The sequence below is a fragment of the Colius striatus genome, chromosome 2 (assembly GCF_028858725.1).
Source record: "Colius striatus isolate bColStr4 chromosome 2, bColStr4.1.hap1, whole genome shotgun sequence".
Lineage (NCBI taxonomy): Eukaryota > Metazoa > Chordata > Aves > Coliiformes > Coliidae > Colius > Colius striatus.
The window spans coordinates 25789862-25814960 of record NC_084760.1 but is presented as its reverse complement, the minus strand read 5'-3'; the positions used below and the strand labels follow the sequence as shown (position 1 = coordinate 25814960).

General features: G+C 38.3%; 1 protein-coding gene across 2 annotated transcripts in view; it reads left to right on the top strand.

The window, feature by feature from the left end:
* DLGAP2 (DLG associated protein 2) overlaps positions 1 to 25099 on the top strand; it is a 466793-nt gene that overhangs the window by 369223 nt on the left and 72471 nt on the right. For both annotated transcript variants that reach the window (XM_061989737.1, XM_061989738.1), the window contains exon 5: positions 13727 to 14796. In XM_061989737.1, coding sequence (XP_061845721.1) covers positions 13727 to 14796 — 1070 coding nt within the window. The remainder of the gene's footprint in view (positions 1 to 13726; positions 14797 to 25099) is intronic.

Genomic DNA, 25099 nt, shown 5'->3' with positions numbered 1-25099 from the left:
GCTATATTAAGGGAAAAAAGCAAATAGTTTGAACAAGGAGCATGAATTCAGGCACTGTGTATCATTATGTTTAAATAATCTCTTAGAACAGGATTTTCTAAAACAGGTAGTGTTATCACTCAATTACACCCAATTGGAATGTGCACAATTCTCAGCCTTCTTGGACATTTGGGGTTTTTTCACCTAGCTGCCCCAATTCATGCCACACAGAAAGGAGTTCAAATGCCCCAGGGTGGAATTCATCTTATCTAACAATTGGAAAGTAATTCACATGTGGATGTCAAAACTGTAGATATCTAGACTTCCGTGTCCGTGAAGAACGATGGACTTTTCTAGGACATAGCAGATTTGGCCTACTTGAGAAGCTTTATGTAGAGTGAGATGAATCATGGCCTAGAAGTATGTCAAAATTGTTCTCCTTCCCATGTGATTGAGAAAGAACTGCAGGATTTCTGAAGCTGGAGTAAACAATGTAAAAGTCAATAATATTAAATATCAGGTGTGTCTACAGGAGTAAGGACACTCATATGAAATAGGTAAGCAAAATTAACATAAAAATATATTCTAAACTGATCAATCATCCAGCACCTTGATTAGGAAGAAGATGAAGCCAGATGAAGTCACAGAAATAAGGAGCAAGCAAGTAAAAAAAACAAGAATAAAATCACAACCAGGCTAGAAAAAAAATAAGTTGCTTTCAAAAAATTCAGACATTTGAAGCCAGGGGGCTGGGAAGGAAAAAAAAAGTGCTAAAAACAAGGAAACATGTGTCCTTGCTTCTAAATTTTGGGTCCCTATTGGAGTTCTCTGCAAGTAGATACTGGGTAATGAAAAAAGAGGTGGATTATTTTAATATTTTCAGAAGGAAATCCTTTCCTGTCAAACTGCACATGGCCAAAATAGGTGGACTGGATAACATTGGTAATGTAAAAACAGGTGATGTTTCATTCTCCCTTAGAGAGGATCATTGTAAAACAGGCAGGAGCATACCATGGAAGGTGGAAATTGGAAAGATTTTATAAAAATTTTGGGAAGTTCAGTGTAGACAAGCTCTGTACTTACAGCTCTGCTAGTGAGTAATGATTCTACAGACAGCTGGGATATATCTGTCTTTCTGTCCTCTGATGTGTTTCCCTACTTGAAGGTCTCAGTTCAAATACATGAACTGAACATCACATTAATGAAAAAGCTACAAACTATAAGAACTTTCTCAGCCTCCACTTTTTTCTTGCTGTTTCACATGTATAAAGTTAATATCAATTGGTGAGAAATCTGAATATGAGTGGATATTCTAATCACTAAGCTATGGAAATGAGCTCACTCTTTGTAAACATACATATATACCCCAATGACTATGTAATCATTTTGTATGAACAGCCTCGTTCTGAAGGACTGATGGAGACATTCATTCCTGAAAAGAAGACAGAAAGGGATTCCTTGAGAAGTAAAATAATTGCCTCAAGTTGAGGCAGTGATGATATTCTTTAAGGTAGCTTTAACTGCAGGGCCATTCGTTATTCTAGACTCTAACTGTCTCAAGGAGCTTCAAGTTGCAGTCTCACTGGTACTGAGAAATCTCTGGCTCCGGGCCCTTATTTGTAAAATGGGTGTAATATTTCCTAGTGAGGTTTCAGGGCTTTAGTGGGCATTAAATAATGTTTGCACAGTATCTCACCGGAGTAAAAATGCTGAATAGTCACTAAATAACATTATTAATACAATGATTCACTGCTTTAATTGGGAAAAGGTGTCAAGGGATGGGACTGATCTCAACTGTTTTACGTTATTGATTCTGTAAAATACCTCATTAGTGAAAATAGGCAGAAATGCAATGGATTTCTTCAAAAAAGCTTACCAAGCATTTCTAGGCTGTTCTCAAGAACAGTATTTCATACCTTTTCCATTACCATTTATTTGTTAATAGAGTTCATAGTGATAACTATTGTCATGGTTACAAGTCATACACATCAAAAATTCCTATTCTTTTCACTAGGTATGTATCAAATAAGCAACTTGATAAAAGGCAGCAGGGCACAGTAGTGGGATCAAGAGATATGACGTGTGATCCCAAGCAGCTCACTCTGTCTCATGGAAAGTGGAGTCCTTCCAATTCCAAGCTTTCTTCTAGCTAGTGGTTATAAAATCTGCACAATGATAATGTATTAAGAAAATAAACATTTTCTGAAACCACTCTTTTCTATACAAACTGGAAACTTCACACAATCTTATTTTGTTTACGCATGTTTGAGATAAACGAGCAATTTGCTTTGGCTGTCAAAAACAAGTAGTGCAATCTTAACAAGAGGTAGAAAATGCTCCAATGACGTTCAAGTAGTAAAAGAAACACATGAACAGGGAAAATAAGATGAACTTTTCTTTAAATATAGATTTTAATAAGTAGCACATGCACAGAGTACAGAGGGAAAAATAGATTATGAAAAACTATTTTAACTCCTTTTTGTAGGCAAGGAAAACATTTTACAGAAGTTGGCAGCTTTTAATGCTAAGCAGCTTTTTGTTTCAGTAAATTATTGTTTTCTCTTCAGGAAAGGATATTGAACTGACGTTAAGAAAAAGGTTAAAGCCTATAAAACAAATTGCAGATACTAATAATGCTCTTAACTTGCCCCAGTTGCAAAGTAAACTGTAAGGGACTTTAAGGACACATTACAAAAATGTGGTTTTATTTCACAGTTGATACAGTTATGCTTTTGATTAATTGGTACGGTTCAAGTGTCAGACAGTAACTCATGGTTATTCAATCACTGTTGATTGCATGATCATGTGTTTATGACCTTATGTGTTGAAAGGAAGAAAGGATATGGTTGTTCTTTAAATAAGTAAATACAGGCCTGACTTTCTAGTCTGACTTTCTAGCTAGTTATCCATCCTTTCTCACTGCATTCAGTGTCTGAACACTTTGCACTTTTCATGGGTTTTAGCTTTGTATAACAGACATTACAGGAAATTTTCTCAAGAATAGACAAGGGGCTGGCAGTGAGTGCTTGACTTTCCTCTGCACCAGATCCATGCTGCAGATGCACCAGATCCGTGCTTCCACCAGATCATCGAGGGATTGTTAAATGGACGGAGAGTTTGACTGGAGATGGTGGGACTTCAGACACAGGGCTTGGCCACACAAAATAAACTGCTGTACTGACATCCCTGTAATTAGCAAGCATAGTAACAAATACTATATTTTAAATTCTTAGATGGACATTATCCCAGAGACTAAATGTTTCCCTGCATTCTGACACTAGCCTTCAGAGGTACAGAAGTTATTTTTATTCTTGTGCTGTGGGGAATGGAGGTAGAGAGTCTACAAGAGATATAAACAAAGGTTAACTTGAACCCAATGAGGCCAAAGTCAAGCCTCTTGGTGGCCAGTCATCACATCGCATGGCCTTATCCTGGACCATACAAAAAAAATCATGACTGGACAGCAAATCTTGACTGTCCCAAATTAATCCTGTAACCATAGGTCTATCTGTCTTCCATTTAATTAAAGTGTGTGAACAGGTGATTTCATAAGGAGATATAAAAGTCTTTTAGACATAGAAGAAGATTTCAATATATGTCCCAATATGTCTCTGTGTCACTGTCTTGTTTGCTTATTGTAACTAGATTAACAGATACTGCAAAAAAATAGCCTTTTTTTAAATTCCATCATACCTCTTTAACAATTCCACTTGTAATCCTTTCTTATCTTGTACCCAGAAACTAACATGTAAAAGTTCACTGACCTGATGATCAAGAGAATAGAAAATATTACTGAAATAATGGGAATTTTTTTCAGAAAGTAAATTTTGAACTTTAAAATCCTTTTAGATATGCCTGAGAACTTATTCTGTTAATTACTTTCATTCTTAGAACAAAAACATATCATATGGCCTGAGCATGATATAAAAACATGGTAACTATCCTGCATTTTAATTATAGGCTGTTGACAACTACAATCTGCAGACCAGAATCTGTTTCTAAAAATTAAACAGCTTGTGATGTCAGATAACTCTGCAAAAATCCCGTTAGGCCCAAGGTCCAATCATAAACAGGAGAAGATATTTGGAAGGATGTAAGATTAATCAAATAGGTTGTTTCTGATGTTTTATTAATCCACTTGATTTTCTTATGCAATTTCATTTGGGTTTTTATATCTTTTTACAAAGTCATTTCTCTTCATAAGCAATGCCCTGTGTCAAATTTGCCAAGGGTGTGGGTACTGACACCACCACCTTGTCCCAGGAGCAGTGTTCAGTTTCATCTGTCACCACCACATGGAAAATCTGGGTGCTAATATTTGCAGGAAAAGGAAATTAATATTTGCACTGTTTCTCACAGACCCAAAACTGAGCTGAGCCAGGCAGAAAAGAGATGTCACCCTGATTTGAAAAATTCCCACTCTGAAGGTTCTGGAAAGAGGGAGATTTTCTGCCTGTTACTATGGCAACAGGTTTAAAAGGGAACTTGTCAGCAGGTTGCTATTTCTTCCTGCACCCCATAGGAAAATCAGGATGAGACCTCCTCCATCTCAGTGGGTTGAGCTGAGCAGAAAAGTTCACAATACAATGACAAAGCAGCAAGAGGCAGCACCAAGGCTGTACAGCTAAGCAAATAATGATGAACTCCAAAAAGTAAAAGAAACAATTGTTTTGGGTCAGAACAAGGCTGAAACTATGAAATTTTTGATTAATCAAAAGGCTGCAAAGGACTGATGCAAAGAGAAAATCAAATAATTTTCTTCAGTTCTGACAATTTAAAAACTATATCGATTTTAAAAAAAAAAAGGTAAAGAGGATTTTGAAATAGAAAGGTATTTTAAATTGAACAGTCATGTTCTGTGGCAATAATCAATGCTTTTGAGAATTAATGCTGATATTCTTTCCCAGAAGAACACTTTACAAAATCTTTAAAATATATCCATGTCTTAAAGAAAGAATAAAGGGCAATTTAGAAGGAATATGTGATAAATATTTTTGCTACAAACATTAGTTCTTGCAGTCCCCTCAATATTCCAGAGGATGGTAAACTTCCTCCATGATAAATCATCATAACAAAGGACAAATTCAGAAGAATTCCAGAAACACTAAATATTTAAAAAATAATTCAAAGAAGAAGTTCATAAATATCAGCACTATGTCTTTTTTTTTTTTCATTGAAGAATCAATTATAAGTTTTTCTTATTAGAAAAGTCTCCTTGGAGATTTGGTAGTTCCATTCAACTGAATTGTTGCTCCAAGTGGGTTGGATCCTTGGGATGAAATCTTAGGGTTTCCCCTGTGCTATCAATGGCAGTATCTCAGCAGAACTGGTTTTACCCTTCCATGCTAACTTTACCCTTCCATCACCATCTTCTAGACTGGGGACTCTTCCAGGCTCCTACATTTATCCTAGTCCAGCGTGATTGTCCTTTCTGTAAAATACAGCCCTGGTTAGAGGTGACACTTTTCAGGTGACACTGGGATTCATAGGTAAACTGAATCTCAGCAAATGTAAAGTTAATGGGAGATTTATCGTCATCAATGTGACAAAGATTACACTTTTACTTCTAGAGTTCTGTCTAGATTCCTGTGTATATCTTTGAGCTGGCTTTCTTTAATTACTGAGAAAAAGGTTGCTATTTTAATGATACTAAGGGAAACTGATTATATTCTATATTTAACTTAGTAACTGCAAGCAGCAAAAGTTCCTCCTTTAGGAAAAAGAAGTCCATAAAGCCAGGAATAATAAGGAACAAATGAAGTTTAATGGCGTTGGGCTAGCTTTTCTGTTCTGCGTTCAGATGCGTTATAACCAAGTATTTTGTAACCAATTATTCAATGATATTCACATAGTGAAGCCCTGTTTAACTGCATACAATTCTGTTTCTCTAGAAGAAAGCTTATTTGTTAGTTAGTTTAGGTCTGTCTAATACTAATACCTTTTTCAAGAGCTTCTCTGATCATACCAAATGTGAAAAAAATGTTAGTCACAAATCATTTTTTGGACTTGCCTCTATCACAGCACTGCTGAAAAGGTGAATAGTAGCGATGTACTTCAAACTTGAAAGCACTGTCAAGGTTTATGTGCTACATATCAATCAATACTAGGACATCATACACTTCAAGCCAATGGAAATTGATTTTGCACCATCCTGAGGACTTGTTACATCCCTCTACTCCTAACTCGAGAGCTTCTTGCAAATACCAAATTGCCTTTCATAGATTTCCATCTTGGCTTTTGTCATAGCATGGGCACAATATTGTGCCTCTTATGTTCCTCATATAGTCCAAGTTCCCATTCTTCCACCCATAAGATGTGGGATATCATCATTGCTCAAATACTGTTTCCATATTTCTCCTTTTTTACACATGGCATGCCCCATTCTCCACACTAGGCAGTTGTTGTAGCCCTACCTTTTACATATCCCTGGCCATAGCTCTAACCACAGTTCTCTATGATTTTCTTCCTCTCAGTATATTGTACTATGTGTCCCCTGAAATTCAATACCCTCACCTCCCACTCTACCACTCAAAGATCCCATTCTTGCTTATTGCTTGCTCATTGACAGTAATTCTGCATGCTTTTTACTATATACCCTTTTCTCTGATCATGCTTATTTATCTCAGAAATAAATCCCTTGGGATGTTGGATTCCCCGTCTACAGATCTATATTTGAAAGATGGACGGACCATGGTCAGAAAACTGTTGTACTCAACAATATGATCACGTGCCATCAAATATTTGTTCTACCTGCAGACATCTGCATCAGTGCTCAAAACTGTGATTGTACAGAATAAATGCCAGCACTCCACGTGCTCCTAACTTCTCCATTTGGCTTTTCTGACTGTGCTCCAAATTGATATGTTCTAGTCACTGATGCTGTTTTAGGAATAGAATTTGCATGTTCATTTTTATCTAACATGGAAGTTATATAAACCATCTTACCCTTGGTCATCATTCATTATGTGATTCCCATTAATTATTTTGGGCTGTCACACAATTTTCCATGTTTTAGCATCAGACATGTGCCTCAGATAACCTAAATTTATATATCTATGATGTGGTTGTCTGCATTGGAACTTGTTATCCACAGTTTTCACTGAAGTCAACAGAGATAAATACGTATGTGAAGGGTAATATTAATCAGGAGTTTTTTAGATATGTACTTCAGGCGGAAATGAATCATGGCAGTTTATCACACTCCAAAATAAACTCACATCCAAACAACATATTTGTAACAATCTTTGGCCCATGTTCTTCTTGAAATCATGTCTTCATATTGGTTGGAAGACTCCTGTTTATATAGTATAAAACTGTGATGGCATAATTTTGACCATACAGACTGATCACAGCTTTTAGTCTCGTAGAATAAATACAGCCATCCATGCATACCACAAGGACCACTCAGAATCCCGAATGCAGGGGTATTACATTTTCAGGCTTAAGTATCAGAACAAGACAGGAGTTCACATGCAGCCCATGGATAGTGTTTATTTGGTACTCTTGGGCGTTTTCATGGTTTAGCCCAGCCAGTAATGAAGCACCATAACAGTCTCTCACTCGGTGCCCCCATTCACCCGCATCCTCGTTAGGATAGTGGAGGCCCCAGCAAAATGGGAGTAAAAAGATAAGCAAGGTTGTTGTAGATTGAGACAAGGGCAGGGAAGGCTCACTGCCAATTACTGTTCCAGGTAAAACAGACTCCAGTACTCACCTTAGAGAGGAAAGTAGGAAAGGTTATTCTACTACCTACAAGAAACAGAGGAGAACAAAAAGCAAAAAGGGAGTAGGATGATGAGAAAATTACAACCAGCACTTTAAGATCTCCCTCCCCCATCCCTCCTTTCTTCCCGGGCCCAGCACACTGCTCCCAGTATCTCTACCTCCTCCCCCCTCTACAGCTGAGGGGGGCAGGGAATGGGGGATGTGGTCAGTCTCTCACAGATGGGCTCTGCCGCTTCTCTCTGCTCAGAAGAGGACGACTCCTGTCATTCTTCACCTGCTCCGATACGGGGTCCCTCCCTCGGGACACAGTCCTTAATGAACTTCTCTGGTGTGAGTTTGTTCTGTGAATATGGGGTCCCTCACATGGGACACAGCCTCCTCTGGCCATAGTCACTACCTCTGGCAGGGGATCTTTAATTAAGTGAGTCACTGCCCCTGATGCAGGATCTTTAGCAAAGTACAAACAAATTTCTGCTTCACCAGTCCACCCCGTAGACAGCAGGGAGATCTCTGCTCCAGCACACCTCTTCCTCTCTTCCCTCACTGACCTTGGAGTCCCCATGGTTGCTTCTCTCTTCCAACTCCTTGCACCACCACCAGCCAGAAAAGAAGAAGGGGCAGAAGAAGGAAGAAACAGGAAGCAACCTCCTCTTCTGGCTTCTTCTTAAAAGGTGATCCTGGAGGTGTCTAACTGGCTCAGCCCCAGAAGTGGGTCTGGCTCAGAGATGGGGAGGGTTCTGTGGAAGTTCTTACAGGAGCCATCTTTACAGCCCCTTCCCCCTTACCAGAAACAGCTTCATGTCAAACCATGACAGGCATTTTGGTGTTCAGCTTTAGGTCCTCAGAACTGCCCGCTTCTTTCCTTTGATGGCACAGAGAGACTGGGAGCGTAAAATATCTCATTGCAATAGTCCTGAAAGAGACAATATTACTTATTTTTGAGGGGGATGCTAACCCTGAAAGTTTAATATTTGAAGTAAGCAGCCTGACATGTTAGATAGTAATTCACAGATAATTGATTAAACTGCATACAATGCAAATGCATCAACTCAGTGTGACAGAAAATACAAGTCATCTACTAAAGATGGAGGTTAAAGTTATGTAGACACACAATCTTTGTGATTTTATGTTATTTTTATACAAGGTGTTGGGCTACTTAAGTAGGTTGGAAATCTCTTGAGACCAGAATAGCATCGTAAAGCATTTCCTGAATTTCTTCCTTGCATTTGGTAAGTTAGTCACTCTTCCTAATATTTCCACTGGAAATATTAATTTTGAAGGTTAGAATAAAAGAGAGAAAAATGCTATTAAGTTAGTGAGAAAACAGTGCTCATCTAATGCTACTTACTGAAGTCTTGGGCAGACAAATCTCCAGCTATAACATTTTCTTTATGCATGATAATATTTAATATGTACTTATTTGATTAATATACTTGAGTTTACATTATTTGATATTTGTATTAGTTATAGGGTAGACTAGGAGTGTTATTTTTTTTCATAATACATTACAGCACTAATTGAACTGAGTGAAATAGCACAATACAGCAGTCTGGTTTTCTATACCACATCTTTTTGAAAGCTCAATTAGGTATCTCTTTTCAGCAATACATTTTACTAGTTACACTATGCAAGAGGGTTATTTCTTATCCACTGAAAACAGCACAAATGTTTCAGATGGGTAAGCAGTTTGCCAAGGGGCTTGAAAGGTGAAAGCAATTTAAATTAATTTCTCAATAGAAAAATAAGTGCTTTGAAACAGATAAATAAATAAATAAATAAACAGATGCAAAAAAAAAACCAGTCTGCATATGGAAGTTCCAGGAATTATTATTGTGCTCCAAAAGCTTGCTTTCAACACATAACACAGAAGGAGCTTTGTACAGAATGATATATGGAGACATGAATGTCTTTTGAATGTCAGAAAGGTTTCCAGTGTTTTCACACTTATTCTTTTTAGCAAAGAGCAGTGTTCCAGGAAATCTAACGATGCATAATCTTTATTTACCATTGCTTAGAGGTTTTTAGTCCTTTACCCTTGAACATGAATACTAATTTGTTATTTCAAACAATACTCTTGGTCCTTGATGCTGACTGGCAAAAGGAAGAAGCTTGAATGCTCTAAATATTGTGACCAGTCCCTGAAGACAAGCAAACTAACATCTGCTTGGAGTACAAGAGTAAGAAGAAAAAACGGGATTAAAAAGCAGGGAAGAGCATGACATAACAGGAAAAGAGCTGAAACAGACAAGAAGGGATGTAGAAATCCTTCCATCTGTAAAGGTTAAAAGTTGACTTGTATCTATAGTCTCTGAAAAGCAAAGCTGTAAGAGATTTTCAAGATTTTGGAATTACTGGATTCTCTCTGACATAACAGCTCTATGTCTTGGTCTAGATCTCCTCCACAGTCTTTACGTATTATCTGACTATCCATTGAAGTCAATTGAAAGATTCCATTTTTATGCTGGTAAAACCTAAAAATAAAGCCATTCCTCTGCTCACATATAACATTTTTTTTCTCAATTTCTATTCCTATGTCTGGTTTGGGTTATGTTTATTGTTCTTCTATCTCCTTTCAATTCTTTGCTTCTGATGGTGTCACCTCCTTTGAGAGACTACACATTAGTATCCTCAATGACTTCTGTATTTTTAGAGTGATTACTCTGTGAAATCATAGGAGCTGCTTTAAAAACAAAAAAAGGATTTAACTTATATTTTATTCTAGGTATCATTTTCTTGAAGATATACATTAAAATTACAGTCCAATCTGTCATTATCAGATAAGTCTGATGTCATTTTGTTAGACCAAAATCTTAAATATCTTTTTAAAGTATTGAGAAAAAGACATTAACACTGTAGCTTTTTGAGTTTTTATGAATCAGCTGAGCTGTGTACATGGACCATAAAGACACTTCTAGACCCTTGCAAATGCTGGAAAAGCATGTTAGCTTAATTGAATTTTAATTTAGCATGTTTTTCTTGGCATTTCTTGGCAGACTAAGAGCTACCACATGGTCAGTTACACTGCTCTGGTACCACACAGTAATTCATTCAGCCATAGCTCAACTGCTTCTTCAAGCCCTGAAACAAGCATTCTTAACAAAATTGACTGAATAGTACAAAGTACATATGACATGATAAATTTATATTTTATAATTTAAAATTTGAAAGATTTTCAGAGGGTTTGTAAGAAATAATGGTGTCTAGGACATAGAACAGGTTTGATGACCCAAGCAGAGCCCAAACAAGCAAACAAAAAAAGGCAAATACTCCCATGAGGCACATCAAATGCTATAAGGATGTGAAAGTAATGTACAGAAAATCATCTTTTTCTATAGTTTCACTGAGCTAGAATCATAGGGAGTCATGGGGGATGGAAAAATTGTTGTTAGATCATCCATTGCCATGTAATCAAATCATGATGTCTCATATTTCTGGGGATGTAATGGGATTAAAATGTTTTATGTCTTCTGGGCTATGTTTAGTGCCACATGAGGCCTAAAGAAATAACCAAGCACTAGCAGTTCTGTGCTAGAGAACTCATTTAAATGTCTTTCTTATTCTTATCTTTCTTTGATTCTGGATCTCTGCCATGCCCTCCCTTTTATTTTTATTTTTTAATGCATTGGTGATTCAGAGATGTAGTGCAAGAGTTACCCTCATTCATAACTGTGCAAGATTGTGATGAAAAGTCTTGGGATGGACTCTCACCGTGCTGTCAGTTTGATGGAAAAGCTTCTTTCCAACTCCCTCTGGCTCATACCACTGTGAAAATGAAAATCAGCAGATACATCAGCACTTTGGAAAATGTTGCCTGTATTCCAGTTTCCATTTTCTGTAAAAGGATAAGAGTGCCTTCCATGTCTTATGGGATTGTAAGAACTAATGCAATGATCTCAGTCAGGTGCTTTGGGAAACCTTTATGGAAAGCACAGACTAAGTTCAACACATGGACTATTATTATTCCCCTGATAAGGTTTGGTAATATACTGGGTTAAGTACCATTAATTACATCCCTACTTATGTGGCTGAATCCCAGTGCACTGTTATAATGTACTACCTTGTCTACATATAGCTATACTTTTAACTGGATAATCAAAATTATGTTATTTCAGAGAAACAGTTATATTTCCTTTTTGTAAGAACATTTATGCAGGGTATTATAAACTAAATAGTACAACAGACTGAGTAATCAACAGTAATAAATTTTTATTTTTGTGTGAAAAGAGACAAGATTAAGTAAAAAAATAAAACCTGTATAAAATCAGAATAGAAGCAGAAAATTATATATACACACACCCCACTTTCACACCATGGTGAAGTCTGGAGGTGACATTCAGATCCTTAAATCTGTCCTTAACTTTAGTGTGGCACAATTGTGCTTTGGGTGAAGAATACTTCATTGTTTATTAGTTAATTGATGCATTCATTTGAAACATTATGTGAGGCAGTGTAGCAATTAGGATGTAATAAATTTGTCTATGCATCTTTCACTGTAGGAAATTTAGAGCATTTATGTTATGAGATTGATGGTGCTAAAGACTTGTAACGAACTGCATTCTGTACTGAAGGTATCATGACATAAATGTCCCTTCCAACCCCTACCATTCTATGATTCTATGATTAGTTGAATAAAATTTAAGACATATGGATATTGATCTGTTTCATGACGGTATCCAGGCATAGAGTTTTCACCAGCAGTGGGAATACAATTTAGCAGAGCTTTATCATATGCTTAAAATCCCTTCAAAGTGCTGTTATCTACTGTGTTATCTCTAAAGACTGCTCTCCAGTGTCAAGTATGTTGTTATATATAATGAGTACGTATTCTCCAGCTTCCATTCTGGTTGAGGCCTTCAACTTCCTTGTATCAGGCACCTGTGCAAGATTATTTAAATTATTTAGAGCAAATTTGCAGAAAGAGTGTGCTAAGTGGGTTGTATAAATGCTTATGCGTCTGTCTGATCCCCTAAGGGGGGATTTTTGTCTGCTTTTGAAATGTTGCTTACATAAGCTGAAATTGAAGAGAGAAAGTGAATGTGGAAATCAAATTGAAGCATTTCTGAGTTTCTTAATTTTCTGTTTGTATCATTTGACAGCTGCAAGAAATTGTACAAGAGAAAAAAATCAAAGGCTTGAGTATCAAAATCTTTGCTTACAAGCTACTCTTATTTGGTAATCATGCTTGTTTAATAACTACAAGTTGAAACACATGATCCATAGGAACAAATACTCAACTATATAAAAACCCGTAGCTTGTACCTAAAGATATTTGTTTAACCAGGAGTAACATAGACTTGTTAAATAAATATTTTGTAATTTGGACATAAAAAGGAAGAAACTGCCTACTAGAGAGCACTTTACATGGGTAGGAATGGCAGTAATATTTCTGGACTAGGGATAACATGTTCAATAATTTGAAATGCTTATTCATAAACTGTTTAGTTATATAAAAATTAGGCTTAATTTGAACATGTTGTTATCCTTTTTCTCTTTGCTGTTTATTATTTATGTTTACAAACAGTGAACTTGGGATCCTGAAGCTGAGGTTCATTTATGAAAATGTTTACTTACGGTTTGTGATACAAAAGTGGTTCCATGGAGAAAGGATACATTTAGGTTAAGATATTCGAGAAACCACAGAAATAGAAACTAAACTCGTGTAACTTAATTGACTAGCCACAAAGCTTGATATATGAATTCCAAATATCAAATAATAAACTGAATACTTCAATGTTTCCATTAAATCTATTTGAGTAAATTTGCTTAATGAATCGCTTCATAAAATTTAGAACTGCTAGCAGACAATTTTACGAACAGGAAGGAGAATGCATTCACCCCATCAGTTGCTTGTAGTGAGCAATTTTGCAGTTTTAAAATGGTGAATGAAATTCTGTGAATGGTGAGACTTCACATCAAGCTCCTAGAGAAAAAAAAAAATGTTTAGTTTTGCAATATACTTGGATTTGCAAAGATAATCTTTTAATCAGACACCTAACATAGGTTTTATGTGTTCTCCTGACAGACCAGCAGTACTCATGGTCACCTTCTCAGCACTTCAATGAAGAAAGATACTCTCCTGCTCCGAGGAATATGAAAGGATTATCTGGTAGTCGCAACCAGCCACAGTTATGTTCAGCTCATACTTGTGGCTTAGCATCCCCTGAAGATTGTGAACACACTCACGACCATATCCACCATGGGCAGGAGCCAAGGCAATCATATCTTCTCAGCCCCACGGAGAGTTGCCCGATGGACCACCATCGTTGCTCGCCACGCAGCTCCATTCATTCTGAATGCATGATGATGCCCATGGTAATGGGCGATCACATGTCAAGTAGCACTTTCCCCAGAATGCACTACAGCTCACATTACGACTCAAGAGACGACTGCGCCATGTCTCACGGTAACCCTAAGATTAACCGTATTCCTGCAAATCTTTTGGACCAATTTGAGAAACAGCTTCCTCTTCACCGGGATGGGTTTCACACTTTACAGTACCAGAGGACCTCAACAGCTGCGGAGCAACGCAGTGAGAGCCCAGGAAGAATACGCCATCTCGTTCATTCAGTCCAGAAACTTTTTACTAAATCTCATTCTCTGGAAGGATCATCCAAGGGCAATGTTAATGGAACAAAGGGAGACAGTCGAGGGGACGACCATCATCATGGGCACCATTCCAAGCATAGCAAAAGGAGTAAAAGTAAGGAGCGAAAACCCGAAACCAAGCATAAATCTGGCATGAGCAGCTGGTGGAGCTCTGATGATAACTTGGACAGCGATAGCACTTATCGAACCCCTAGTGTGGTAAATAGGCATCATGCAGATCACATATCCCATTGCTATCCTGAGGCGCTCCAGGGGCATTTTGGGGACCTTTCGTTGAAGACTTCCAAAAGTAACAATGACGTGAAATGTTCAGCTTGTGAAGGGCTAGCAATGACCCCCGATGGTAAATATATGAAAAGGAGTTCTTGGTCCACGCTTACAGTAAGTCAGGCTAAAGAAGCTTATCGCAAATCATCACTGAACTTAGATAAGCCTCTGGTTCATCAGGAAATCAAACCTTCCTTGAGGCCATGCCATTACCTTCAGGTAAGAGGAAGATTTTGTTAGGGTTTGTAATGAAAAAAAAAATAGCTTCACGATTTATGCCATATGTCATCGGAAGAAATACAAGGGTAAGCTGTGCATCTCGCAAAGGGTATCTGTATGTCTCAACTCATGCAGGTACACCATGAAAGTGAGGGAACTCTAGCTTTATCTTTGTTTACAGGGCACAGATTAAAAACTGCGAAACTGGTGTGATATAAATTAGTTTGAGATCAGTGGATGTGTTTTTATCTTTGGAGTTCATACAGCTTAGATCTTGGTAAAATCCACGTGTCAGACTAAAAAAAGGGGCAGTTCCCCCAGCGGTCTGCGGGCTAGAAAAAGCCTTTCAAATACATCTGTGAATGAGTGATTTTTAAAATGGGCTGTGTTCTGTTTGTGGTTTTTTATTCCTATTCTCTGGGCTTTTGTAAGTAACAAGAGAATGTATTTACTAGTGTACTCAATTGCTTTGTTGTGATGATGATTACTCAAAAGCTTCCTTTTAGGGATGGGGGTCACCTGAAATCGTATTGAACTGAGCCTCTTTGGAGACCATACTATAAGCTACCCTTGCTAAAAGTTACATGGGTACCTCAGGGAAATAAGTATTTCAAGCCTGGCAATCAGACTGTTTGCGATGTTGTTCTGCACACTTGTTTTCTCTAGCAGCAACCAAGCTCCCACTTTCTCCTACATTTGAACTTTTATGCTTGCTTGCTGCTGTTTGCCACCCCAAAGTCATCCAAATGAACATCTTTCATATGAGGAAAGGCTGCGGGAACTGGGGCTGTTTAGTCTGGAGAAGAGGAGACTGCAGGGCAATCTCATTAATATTTACAAATGTCTAAATGATGGGTATCATGAGGTTGGGACATCCCTTTATCTAGCAACAGGACAAGGGGTGATGGGATGAAGCTGGAACACAAAACATTCCATTCAAACATAAGAAAAAACCTATTTTACAGTGAGGGTGAGGGAGCAGTGGCACAGGCTGCCCAGAGGGGTTGTGGAGTCTCCTTCCTTGGAGGTCTTCAAGACTCGCCTGGACATGTTCCTATGTGACTTGATCCAGGTGAACCTGCTTCTGCAGGGGTGTTTGACTAGATGATCTCTAAAGGTCCCTTCCAACCCCTACCATTCTATGATTCTATGATTCTAATGTAGGCATTTATGATGCTCCATGATAATCCGGATCTAAAGTGATACGGGGTTAAAAAATAGCTTCCAAAGTCCTTTTTTCTTCGACTTCATTCAAGCATGACCTCATTCAAGCATGGTCCCATAGCAAGTGAGATAGCACATCAGGATGTACAGAAAACTGCAATGGGAGCAGGGTGGAAGGGAGGGAGTAGCTGCGAGGGTAACTTCTTCCACCAGCTTTGCCACTGGAAAAAAAAAAAGTGATGTACAGATATTCACTTAGATATCTTTACCAAGTACATCCTGTGAATCCCACATTATTCTGAATACTTTCATTTATTTTTAAGAAGCTTGTCTTTCTCCAGAACTTAACTGATTCTCACATTAACAGGGACCAATCTCCACTCCTGATTTATGTATTTACAGATTTTCAGTTCCTGTGGTCTCTGCAGAAGCCAGCAAACACTGATTAGCAACAACCTTCCTACTTGTGTTCAGAGCAGTGTCTCCCCTCTGAGCAATAGGAGTCCAATAGTAACGAGTCACACTTGAAGAGACAGATCTATTCTAGTGCTTATGCAGACATCCGGGATCAATCTTTCCTACTGAAACAGGGAAAGTGCCTCATTGCAGAGAAGGGAAAATAAAGAAATTTATTTCTCTCAACCCTTATAGTATTACCATGCAGATTGATTCCAGTTGAGACTGGCAGCTGTGATATTTTATGTATGTAAACCAGCCTTCACTTCCCAGAAAGTTTTTAATTTAACTCAACAAGCCAGAACTGGAACTGTGTCATGTGCAGAGACTTCCACTTGTGTTTGTGTTCTAAAACCATGTGTACAGCTTTGATGTTACAGAGAAGCTGAGGTCTGCATAGCTTTCTCCTTGCCATGACATATTTCTACACAGCTAACCCTGGTTCCTCTACATCTCTGCTGGGTTTTGTGCTTTCCTTCTTATCATGTTTTATTGTTTTTTCTTCCCTATCTTCACATCTCATTTTTCTTTGAAGAAGCCATCAGTTTTTGTTTTTCGTGGGCCTTGTCATATGAAACACTAAATTCGTGAACTAACTTGGTTATTGCTAAGCTTTAGATCATGCACAATGGCAAGCCCAGGGAACGGGAAAGCCCATTATTTGCAGAGTCATTGTTTTATGCTTTTTGTGAACTGGGATGATGACAGAAAGGAATTTTCATTCAGTAACTGGGAAAGTTCTACTGGTAGGTTCATCCAGCTTGAAATCTAGGAAGGGTGAATTTAAATTTTTGCTACACCAATGACTTTCTCTGTGATGCTATTTTTGAAGCCCTTTAGAAATGAGATAGTAGCCATTCCCTATCCATAGGGATCATATAAGGGAAATTTATTAAGCCTCGAGTGTTCAGTTACTGCTACAAAGAATCTATAGTTGTGTCCAAAGCAATATACCAGAAACTCTGTAACGGGAATATTCTCATTACAAAATATTAAAACTCAATAAGGGGTTTGTAGAATCGGAATATGCCATTCAGAACACAGGCTGAATGGCTTGTTTATTCACTACCCCAAGGCCAGCAAACAAATTGAAGGGACCTCCTTCTTTTAATGTCATAACTAAATGCTTAGTTTTGAAACTTGTACTTTGAGGGATGCTGTGCTGTCACATTGTAATCATTAAGACTAGAGATATAAGTCCCATTATTAGCTCTGCCATGAACTTTCTCTCTGACCCAAGAAATGTAATTTATTAATCACTGCACACTTCAATTACTCTATCTGCAAAACTCAGGAGGGATATTTAACTTTTCTTATGGCATTGTAAGAAGCATCACTAAGTAATGATTGGATAAAAGAAATCATTAGATTTGGAAACAGAGAAAGATAGAGAAATGTGTCAAGAACTCTAGCCAGGAGAGTTTACTGCTTTGCTTTAGAATATCTGGCATTGAGGATTCAAGGGATTATGAAGTTGATTATGCAGCAGCAAATTTCCCCAAGGTGCACAAATGAACAGATTACATAAAAGCCCAGGCCGTTCACACGATCTCTGTGTTTATAGCAGCGAAACACATATTGAAAGACATTTCTCCTGAGTGACATCAGGTATATATTTTTAAATTCTTTTTAAAGCAAAGCTGTGAAACTGTAGTCCTTTACTGATCTTATCTATGAATACATAAACATTCCCCAGAATAATAAAAATTAATCTTCTATGTTTATTTATCAATATTATAAAATTGTAATATATATATATGGCCTTTATTCTGTTGCTTTATTATATAAGGATTCACTCCACCTAGTTCATTTTTCCGTCTGCTGGTCTCCTTGTTATGTTTTCTTTCAACACCTGTGTAAAACACAGGCAATGTCTTAGGCCTATGTTGGAAACCATATTTTCTGTGTTGTATTTCTGGGCACCCATTTTGTATTCCACAGTGATTACTGAGATACTTTTTCCTTAAAACTGAAACTCTGAAGGGGTGAACAAAGGAAAGTTCTTTCTAAGAAGGGAACTTCTACCAAATTCACAGACACTTGAAAGCAAGAGTTGACAAAAGATGTCAAGGCATCCACACATTGTATGCTTAAGTTATGTCCTAGAGTTGAAAGAAGGTATTTCTTTAACCTGCTAGATCTCTAAACTTAGCCTCTGGGTTCTCTCTTGTGGTTTCACGTTCCCTACTTCTCCATAGACAATCCTTGCAGCTGGAGGACCTCCTTGGATGGGGAATGTGCTCTTTTAGTTAGAGGTGATTCAGTCAACATGCCTCATTCCAGCATGGGTAGTCATCTAGCTCCAAAAGGGGTAGTTTTTGAGAATTAAATTAGTAAAAATAAAGCTGTATCGAAAAAGATTATTTTCCTCATCTAAAGCTTGGATCAGATTTATATCACTCCTGCTAGAGTGAAGGTGGTAGGAATATGCAGAGAGAAGGGGGACGGGAAGAATGGGAAGCCCCTTTGGGCTCCAGCTTGTTGTTAAATCAGCTTAGCTGCAATGTGAACCAGATGGTCAACTCTCAGCGCAGGGGCAGACAGCAGCCATTTGTAACTGTGGACTAATGGCATTTATCAGATTATTGTGAAAGACTACCAACAATTTTTATGTATGGGCCTTTAATTTCTGGTTTGAATGCAGGCAAATTAAGCTGCAAGTGTACCAAATACTTCTGTCATCTCACTCAGCAGACAGAATAGCCCAAGTAGGTCATACATGCAGTAAAGCATACTTGTATAGTTTTAGCTGTAACGACTGCTACTGTTTCCCATGTAATTTTAATTTATTATAAAATAGGTTAAGAACAAGATAAATGAGTTATGAGATCTCTTCTGTCTTCATCAGCAGTTTTGGCTAATTAGGTTCAACATGTATGCAGTGCAATGACTTTGATTAATTTCACTTTGATATGAGTACTAGTGAGGAGCAGAAATTTTTGAAAGAAAAAAAAGGATATGATCTAGACAGCTGTGCTAAAATGATGGATACAAAAGCTTACAGCTTCCAGGACTGAAATACCTGTGAACACTAGTTCAAGTAATTCCTACAATAAAGCCAAAAGACAGCCAAGAGCATAGGACTCACCATCACTGAAGTTCTGGAGCACAGTGCTACGTGTCACTGATTAATATTCCTCCCTCAGCCATTCGACAGCCTGTGAAGCAGCAAGCAATCAAGGTAAACTTACCACAAGGTACAGTGAATGAATCAGCACTAGAAAAGAAAATAGCATGTTGTTCTAAAAATGGCTTCAGCCCACTCCTGTCTTCCTAGTGCATTTAAGTACTAGCGTCATCCGTTACAGCAGTGGCACTGCTAAGCCTGTGGGTAATAATGTCAGCTGTGTGCTCTACAGAATGAAAGAAAAGCACAAGAGTTGGTCTCTTAAAAAAAAGAAAGAGAGAAAAGCAACAATTTCGACAAGGCTCTTTACTGGTTTAAGTTATGCCTACGTGCAGAAGAGCTTTGAGGACAAGCTAATGGATAAATAGGCATTAAGCCCTCAGTTACATTTTCCAGAACCTCTTCTGGAGACAGGTCATATTCCTACAAATTAGACTGTTGCCCCACTGCTTTGTACTCTCTCTTAGGTTTACAAGGATGGATGACTTTGAACTCAATGCACTTTTCTCAGCTCTTCATCTTTGTGAAACTGTATTGTATCTGTTTGCTTGACATAAATGCCGTATATGAACTACAGAAACAACATTCAATACTCTACTAACTGATGCACACTGTGGAGTTAGCCAGAGCTGGCAGAGTTTTGATACTGCTGTCACCCATACCCTTGACAGTGATTTGTGACCAGCAACTCCTCCAGAATTAACTGGATTGTTTCCATGGCAGGAAAACCCAGTATAGAGAGTAGAGTAGGGAAGTGATAGGACAGTTAGTGCCCCACAGTCCATTCACAGTTAATGTCAGCCTGCAACATTTGGTGCAGCACCTGGGGCTACTCTGTGGAGTTATTCCCCACTTCAGATTTTAAGAAAACTAAATGAAAATTATTTAATAAAGCAAACAGTTCCCTATATTTACAGAATGCTGATGAATTCATGTACTATGAAACCCAGAGTACTTCTTAAATACCCCTTCCAAGGGAAAAACAAGGTTAAAAAAATAAACATTTTTTATAGACAGATAAAGTTCTGGCCAAACAGTTGTCTCAGGTTACTGGTATATTGAATTACTGTGTTCATCATACAACAGCATACTTCTTCCATGTCTGTATACTAACACACTCATATTGGCCAAAAGGAATTACTAAAGTGGTGGGTTTTTTTAAACAAGAGTAGAAAGATTTCAGAGTTAGTATTTTCTTAAAGCTGCCGAAACAAGTCCCAATTACTGTAGAAACGTCAAAGCTATGAGTAGAAAAGGGAGGCCGTGATCCTGCTGCCCTTTAATCAGGGGGAATTGTCCTCCTTTATAATGTTGGTAGAGTACATTGACAAATTGTTTTCCAACATTCACCTCACCCAAGCTGAAGGCTGACCTTTGCAGTTGTTACCCAAAGGGTCCAAAGAAGTTTTCAACCAGGAGTAACTTATTCTTTTATACACTCAGGCCAATTGCATCTGTCAAACAAGATAGGCAGGGACATGCTCTCAGGGCTGTGATGACTGTGTACTCTCCTATGTTGCCACCTTGCTGCCTGGAGCACACCCAGCTTCCCTCCTGAGAAGTCTATACCACCTTCTCTGCAAAAGGGTGGCTGTGAAAAAAGCATTCATAAATGTTGCTTTTTCCCTGTCTGGTTTTGGCCATCTTACAGAGCTGTGCTTAAGGGTTGTTTTTTAAAGTAGAGTTGCACATGTCTTTAAATGGCTGAATGTCTATAGGGACGAGGTCTCTGGTTCTTCTGGTAAGGAGACTGGTCTTTTGAAAACTGTGCAGGTAGTTAAGCATTACCTAGCAACTAGACAGAAAAAAAACCCCACAACTCATTTCACTCTGTAAACTAAATAATTGGAGTAATCCGGAATTAATTGTTCAAAACTGTCAATTTTTACCTAAAAGGAGAAAAATGGATGAAAGCAAATATATTTTATATAGCTTTTTTAATTATTTCTGTTTTGAAGACATATTTTAGGGTTTTTTTCAGTAGGAACCCTATAACAAATTAACAAATTAAAAAAAAAAACCAAACCAGGATATAAATTCCTGCTTAGATCACTGTTTACTACAGGCCACCTTTTCTGTCAGCCTTTTGGGTTCTTCTTCCCTGTCTAGCCTTATAATAGGTCTGCAGTGTTGGAGTCCCTGCCACATCTGCAGCTTCTGTGATTTTAGAGGTGCTGTGCATTGTCAGTACCTTGGAGGTACCTCTCCTTTTCTTCCTTTAAGGTCATTTCTGTTTCTTACTCTACACTTCTGTGACCCTGAATGGTCTGTGGGGTCTTGCCTCACTCACAAAGGTAATGATCAGGTGACAAGTCTGAATTTCCCTTAGTGTCTGCAGCAGTAAAGGCAAAGATATTCCCAGAGGGATCTACAGGGGACCTTAGCTGGTAGGTCATGCTATGTTGCGAGCCTAGGCTAAAAGGGCCAATGATACACTTTCTTTTCCCATTTCTGAAAGTGTCTAAAAAAAGGGCAGAATAGGAAGGCAGATCACAGGGTGCCAGCTGCCTGTGGGAGTCTTGGACATAATGCAGCGAAGCCACAGAGATTCAAGTGACCCCCATCAGCAGGAGCACATGCTTCATGCACTCAGAGACTGTAGTCTCCTACAGCTTCATCAGTCACAAAACCTAGGCTGTTTTTCTTCACTGTCATGTGCAGGTAGCTTGGTGATCTTCACTGTGCAACTGGGATTCAAGCAATTCACTCTACCTCTCCCAGAAATATTGTCCAGGAAAACTTTTATTTAGCTTCAGTTGCTGATATTGTGGTTCCCTGGGCCTCATCTGCTTCCAGGTCAGTCAGGCAGCCCAGCTGATAGGTAAATTCCTGGCTTCCCTTCACCTGTAAGTAATGACAAGCTACAATCCAGTTTAGGTCTTTAGCCTTTTGATGCAGAACTTGCATTATAATTAAATTAATTACATTTTTAGGGAAAGATATAAAGGTAAATGCAGAGATGAACTGGCTCCATAAGACAAAGAGATAGAAAACCAAACTCTGGGTGCATGACTATGGCAAATTAATTGGCAGAAATGCTGCGTCTTGTGGAAAGCATGAGAAGTTCCAAGTTTTGGTCTTTGATGCTTCTGAGGACCTCTATTATTAAAATAATTGCTACCTTATGCTACATCTATGCTGTAAAACTGCATAGCATCAGGACAGTTTCTTTGGTGCTGCATCCTGATCCTCTATATTGTTATGTGGCTCAGTCGATCTTGGGCATTGTTTTTATCCAAGCCAGTCAGTGTTTCCCTAAATAGTTCCTGGGTACAGTTCAGGCCTTAGCACAGACCAGGGGCCATTCCTGGTAGTCACACTCGTTCTTAGGCAAAGATTGCTCAATAGCAAGGGTGTGGAGTACTGTAAGCCAGCTGATCTGCAGGCAAGGCAGTGGATCTTAATTTACTAATGTATGCACAGGACTAGGATAATCACTATACTGTTTTCATCTTCCTCTCTCAGTGTCACTGATAAGTGTGCAGCAGCAGTTGGAGCAGCTCACTGCTGTTGAAAAACTTATCTTTACTTATCTTTATTATTGTTGTTAGGGTAATTACCCAGGCAGCACTCTATGTCACTTTGCCATTACTAGCACTACTTGAAAAGCTGAATAGCCGTAGGAAAACCTTTGCCACTTAAGTTGGTGGTAGCATAATTTTAAAGCAGCTTAAGCTGACCACGAAGCAGCAACCAGGGTCACTTACCAAAGAAAAGTGTCTTTGTTGAATACCTACTGGTTTTGTGTTGTAGATTAAGAGGCTATATACATATCTAGGTTCTCATTACAAGGCAAAGTGTCCCTTTAGCCACACTGAATCGAAATTCTGGCACAGGATATTAGTGAACTCGAGGCTTAGCAGGCCATCTGACTGCACCTCACTCCACCATGTCAAAACATCACAAAGTCCAGAGGGCTCCAGAGGGCCCCAGTAATGCAACAGTGGATTTGCAGGGGAATAAACCACAAGGGTCTTTGCCAGCAATATGAGCACAGTGGGTCATCAGGTGTGCATTTGGTACACATTATAAACAAAGCCACAGAGTCCTCACAACACACTTTACAATATTAAATCATCTGTGGATTACAATTCATGTTGTTGCTGGAGAATCAGTTTGAAAACAGTGCTGGTTCTTGCAATCCTGAGCACACTGGATAAAAATCTTCTTTGCACCAAGGATCAGTTAGTGCAGCTTTGATTGGAACTGCGTATGATAAGCTAAAATCAGTCAGTAAATCAGTCAGTGGTTCACCTGTTCAAACATCTCCCAGATGGAATATTATGTTTCTGTTCTGTGATATGCATGAGTGTCCAGCCCGTTCCCAATTCCCAGATTCCTGAATTCAAGTTGTTTTCAAGCCACGGTAAAGCATGTATTGTTTGGGATTTATGTCATTTTCTTTCTTTTCCTGTGGTACTATGGCTATTCATAGCAAAGACTGGCAAGGCAAAGATGCTTCTTGCTTTAGTGTCAACAGACTTTTTGGGAATGCTGCAAGGACTCTCTGTGCTTCTAAGTTGTAAAGGAGTCCAGGGAATGGGGAGTGACGTGAAAATTAAAGCTAATTATGAGGATTTCCATCATTATTGGCTAGAAGGAGTCCCTGGCATATTTTTTAGATATTTTTTAATGGCTTCCCTATGTAATTCATATTCTTTGAATAATGAATCAGCACATTAAAAAAAAAAAACACAAAAAAAGTGTGAGTGTTTTTGAGATGTACTGCACCCTTCCCTCCAGGAAAAATCTAGACCAATAGAGTCTAGAGTCCAGAGCCAGTATACAGGGGAATGTCATTAGTGCCATTAACTTTGGAAGAAAATTCTAGTAACTGATCAGTGTTCCTTTTTCATCAAAAGTTTTGAAGTCCAGCTTGCACCTCCCTTTCTAATATCAAGGAAGCTTCCTGCCATGCTAAAATGCATTTCTCTCTGCCCTGCAAGATTATCACCTACTTTCATCTACTTGCAGCTGTGTATAAAAGCTTTTTTTCTGAGATTCCTTGAAGAAGGTGTGTTTTCAGAGACAACCTCTCACCTATATTTCAGATTGAGACCTCCTTTTGAGGGAAGTGGGGGTCATGGTCATCTTATTGGTCAAGCCAAGAAAGCATAAAATTACAAAAAAATACATATCTGCTACATAGTGTTTCATATGTTATCCTTTATATTATCTGTTGCCTATTTTCATGCACAGATAGCGCTTCCTCTAGTAAAATGTAAAATTTATACTACTAAAATAAGATTTAGGTCATAATGCATATATCAGTGCATATTGCATCTGCATGCTAATTAAACTTCACAGGACTCCTATGAGGTAGGTAATCCTCATTTTAACCTTTGAGAATGAGAAATATGAAGAAGTGATAGTCAGCTCCCTAAATTGAAGCCATATATTTAGAAGTGTTTCATTTTAGTTAGTAAAGTGATATGCCAGATTTTAAGCAAATCAACAGTTTAGTGGTGGAACACCTTCAAAGTTCTGGGAACTGGGAGCAAATGCCATAGAAGTGGGTGGAACAACAGGAGCAGATCTATTTTGAAATGCCAGTGT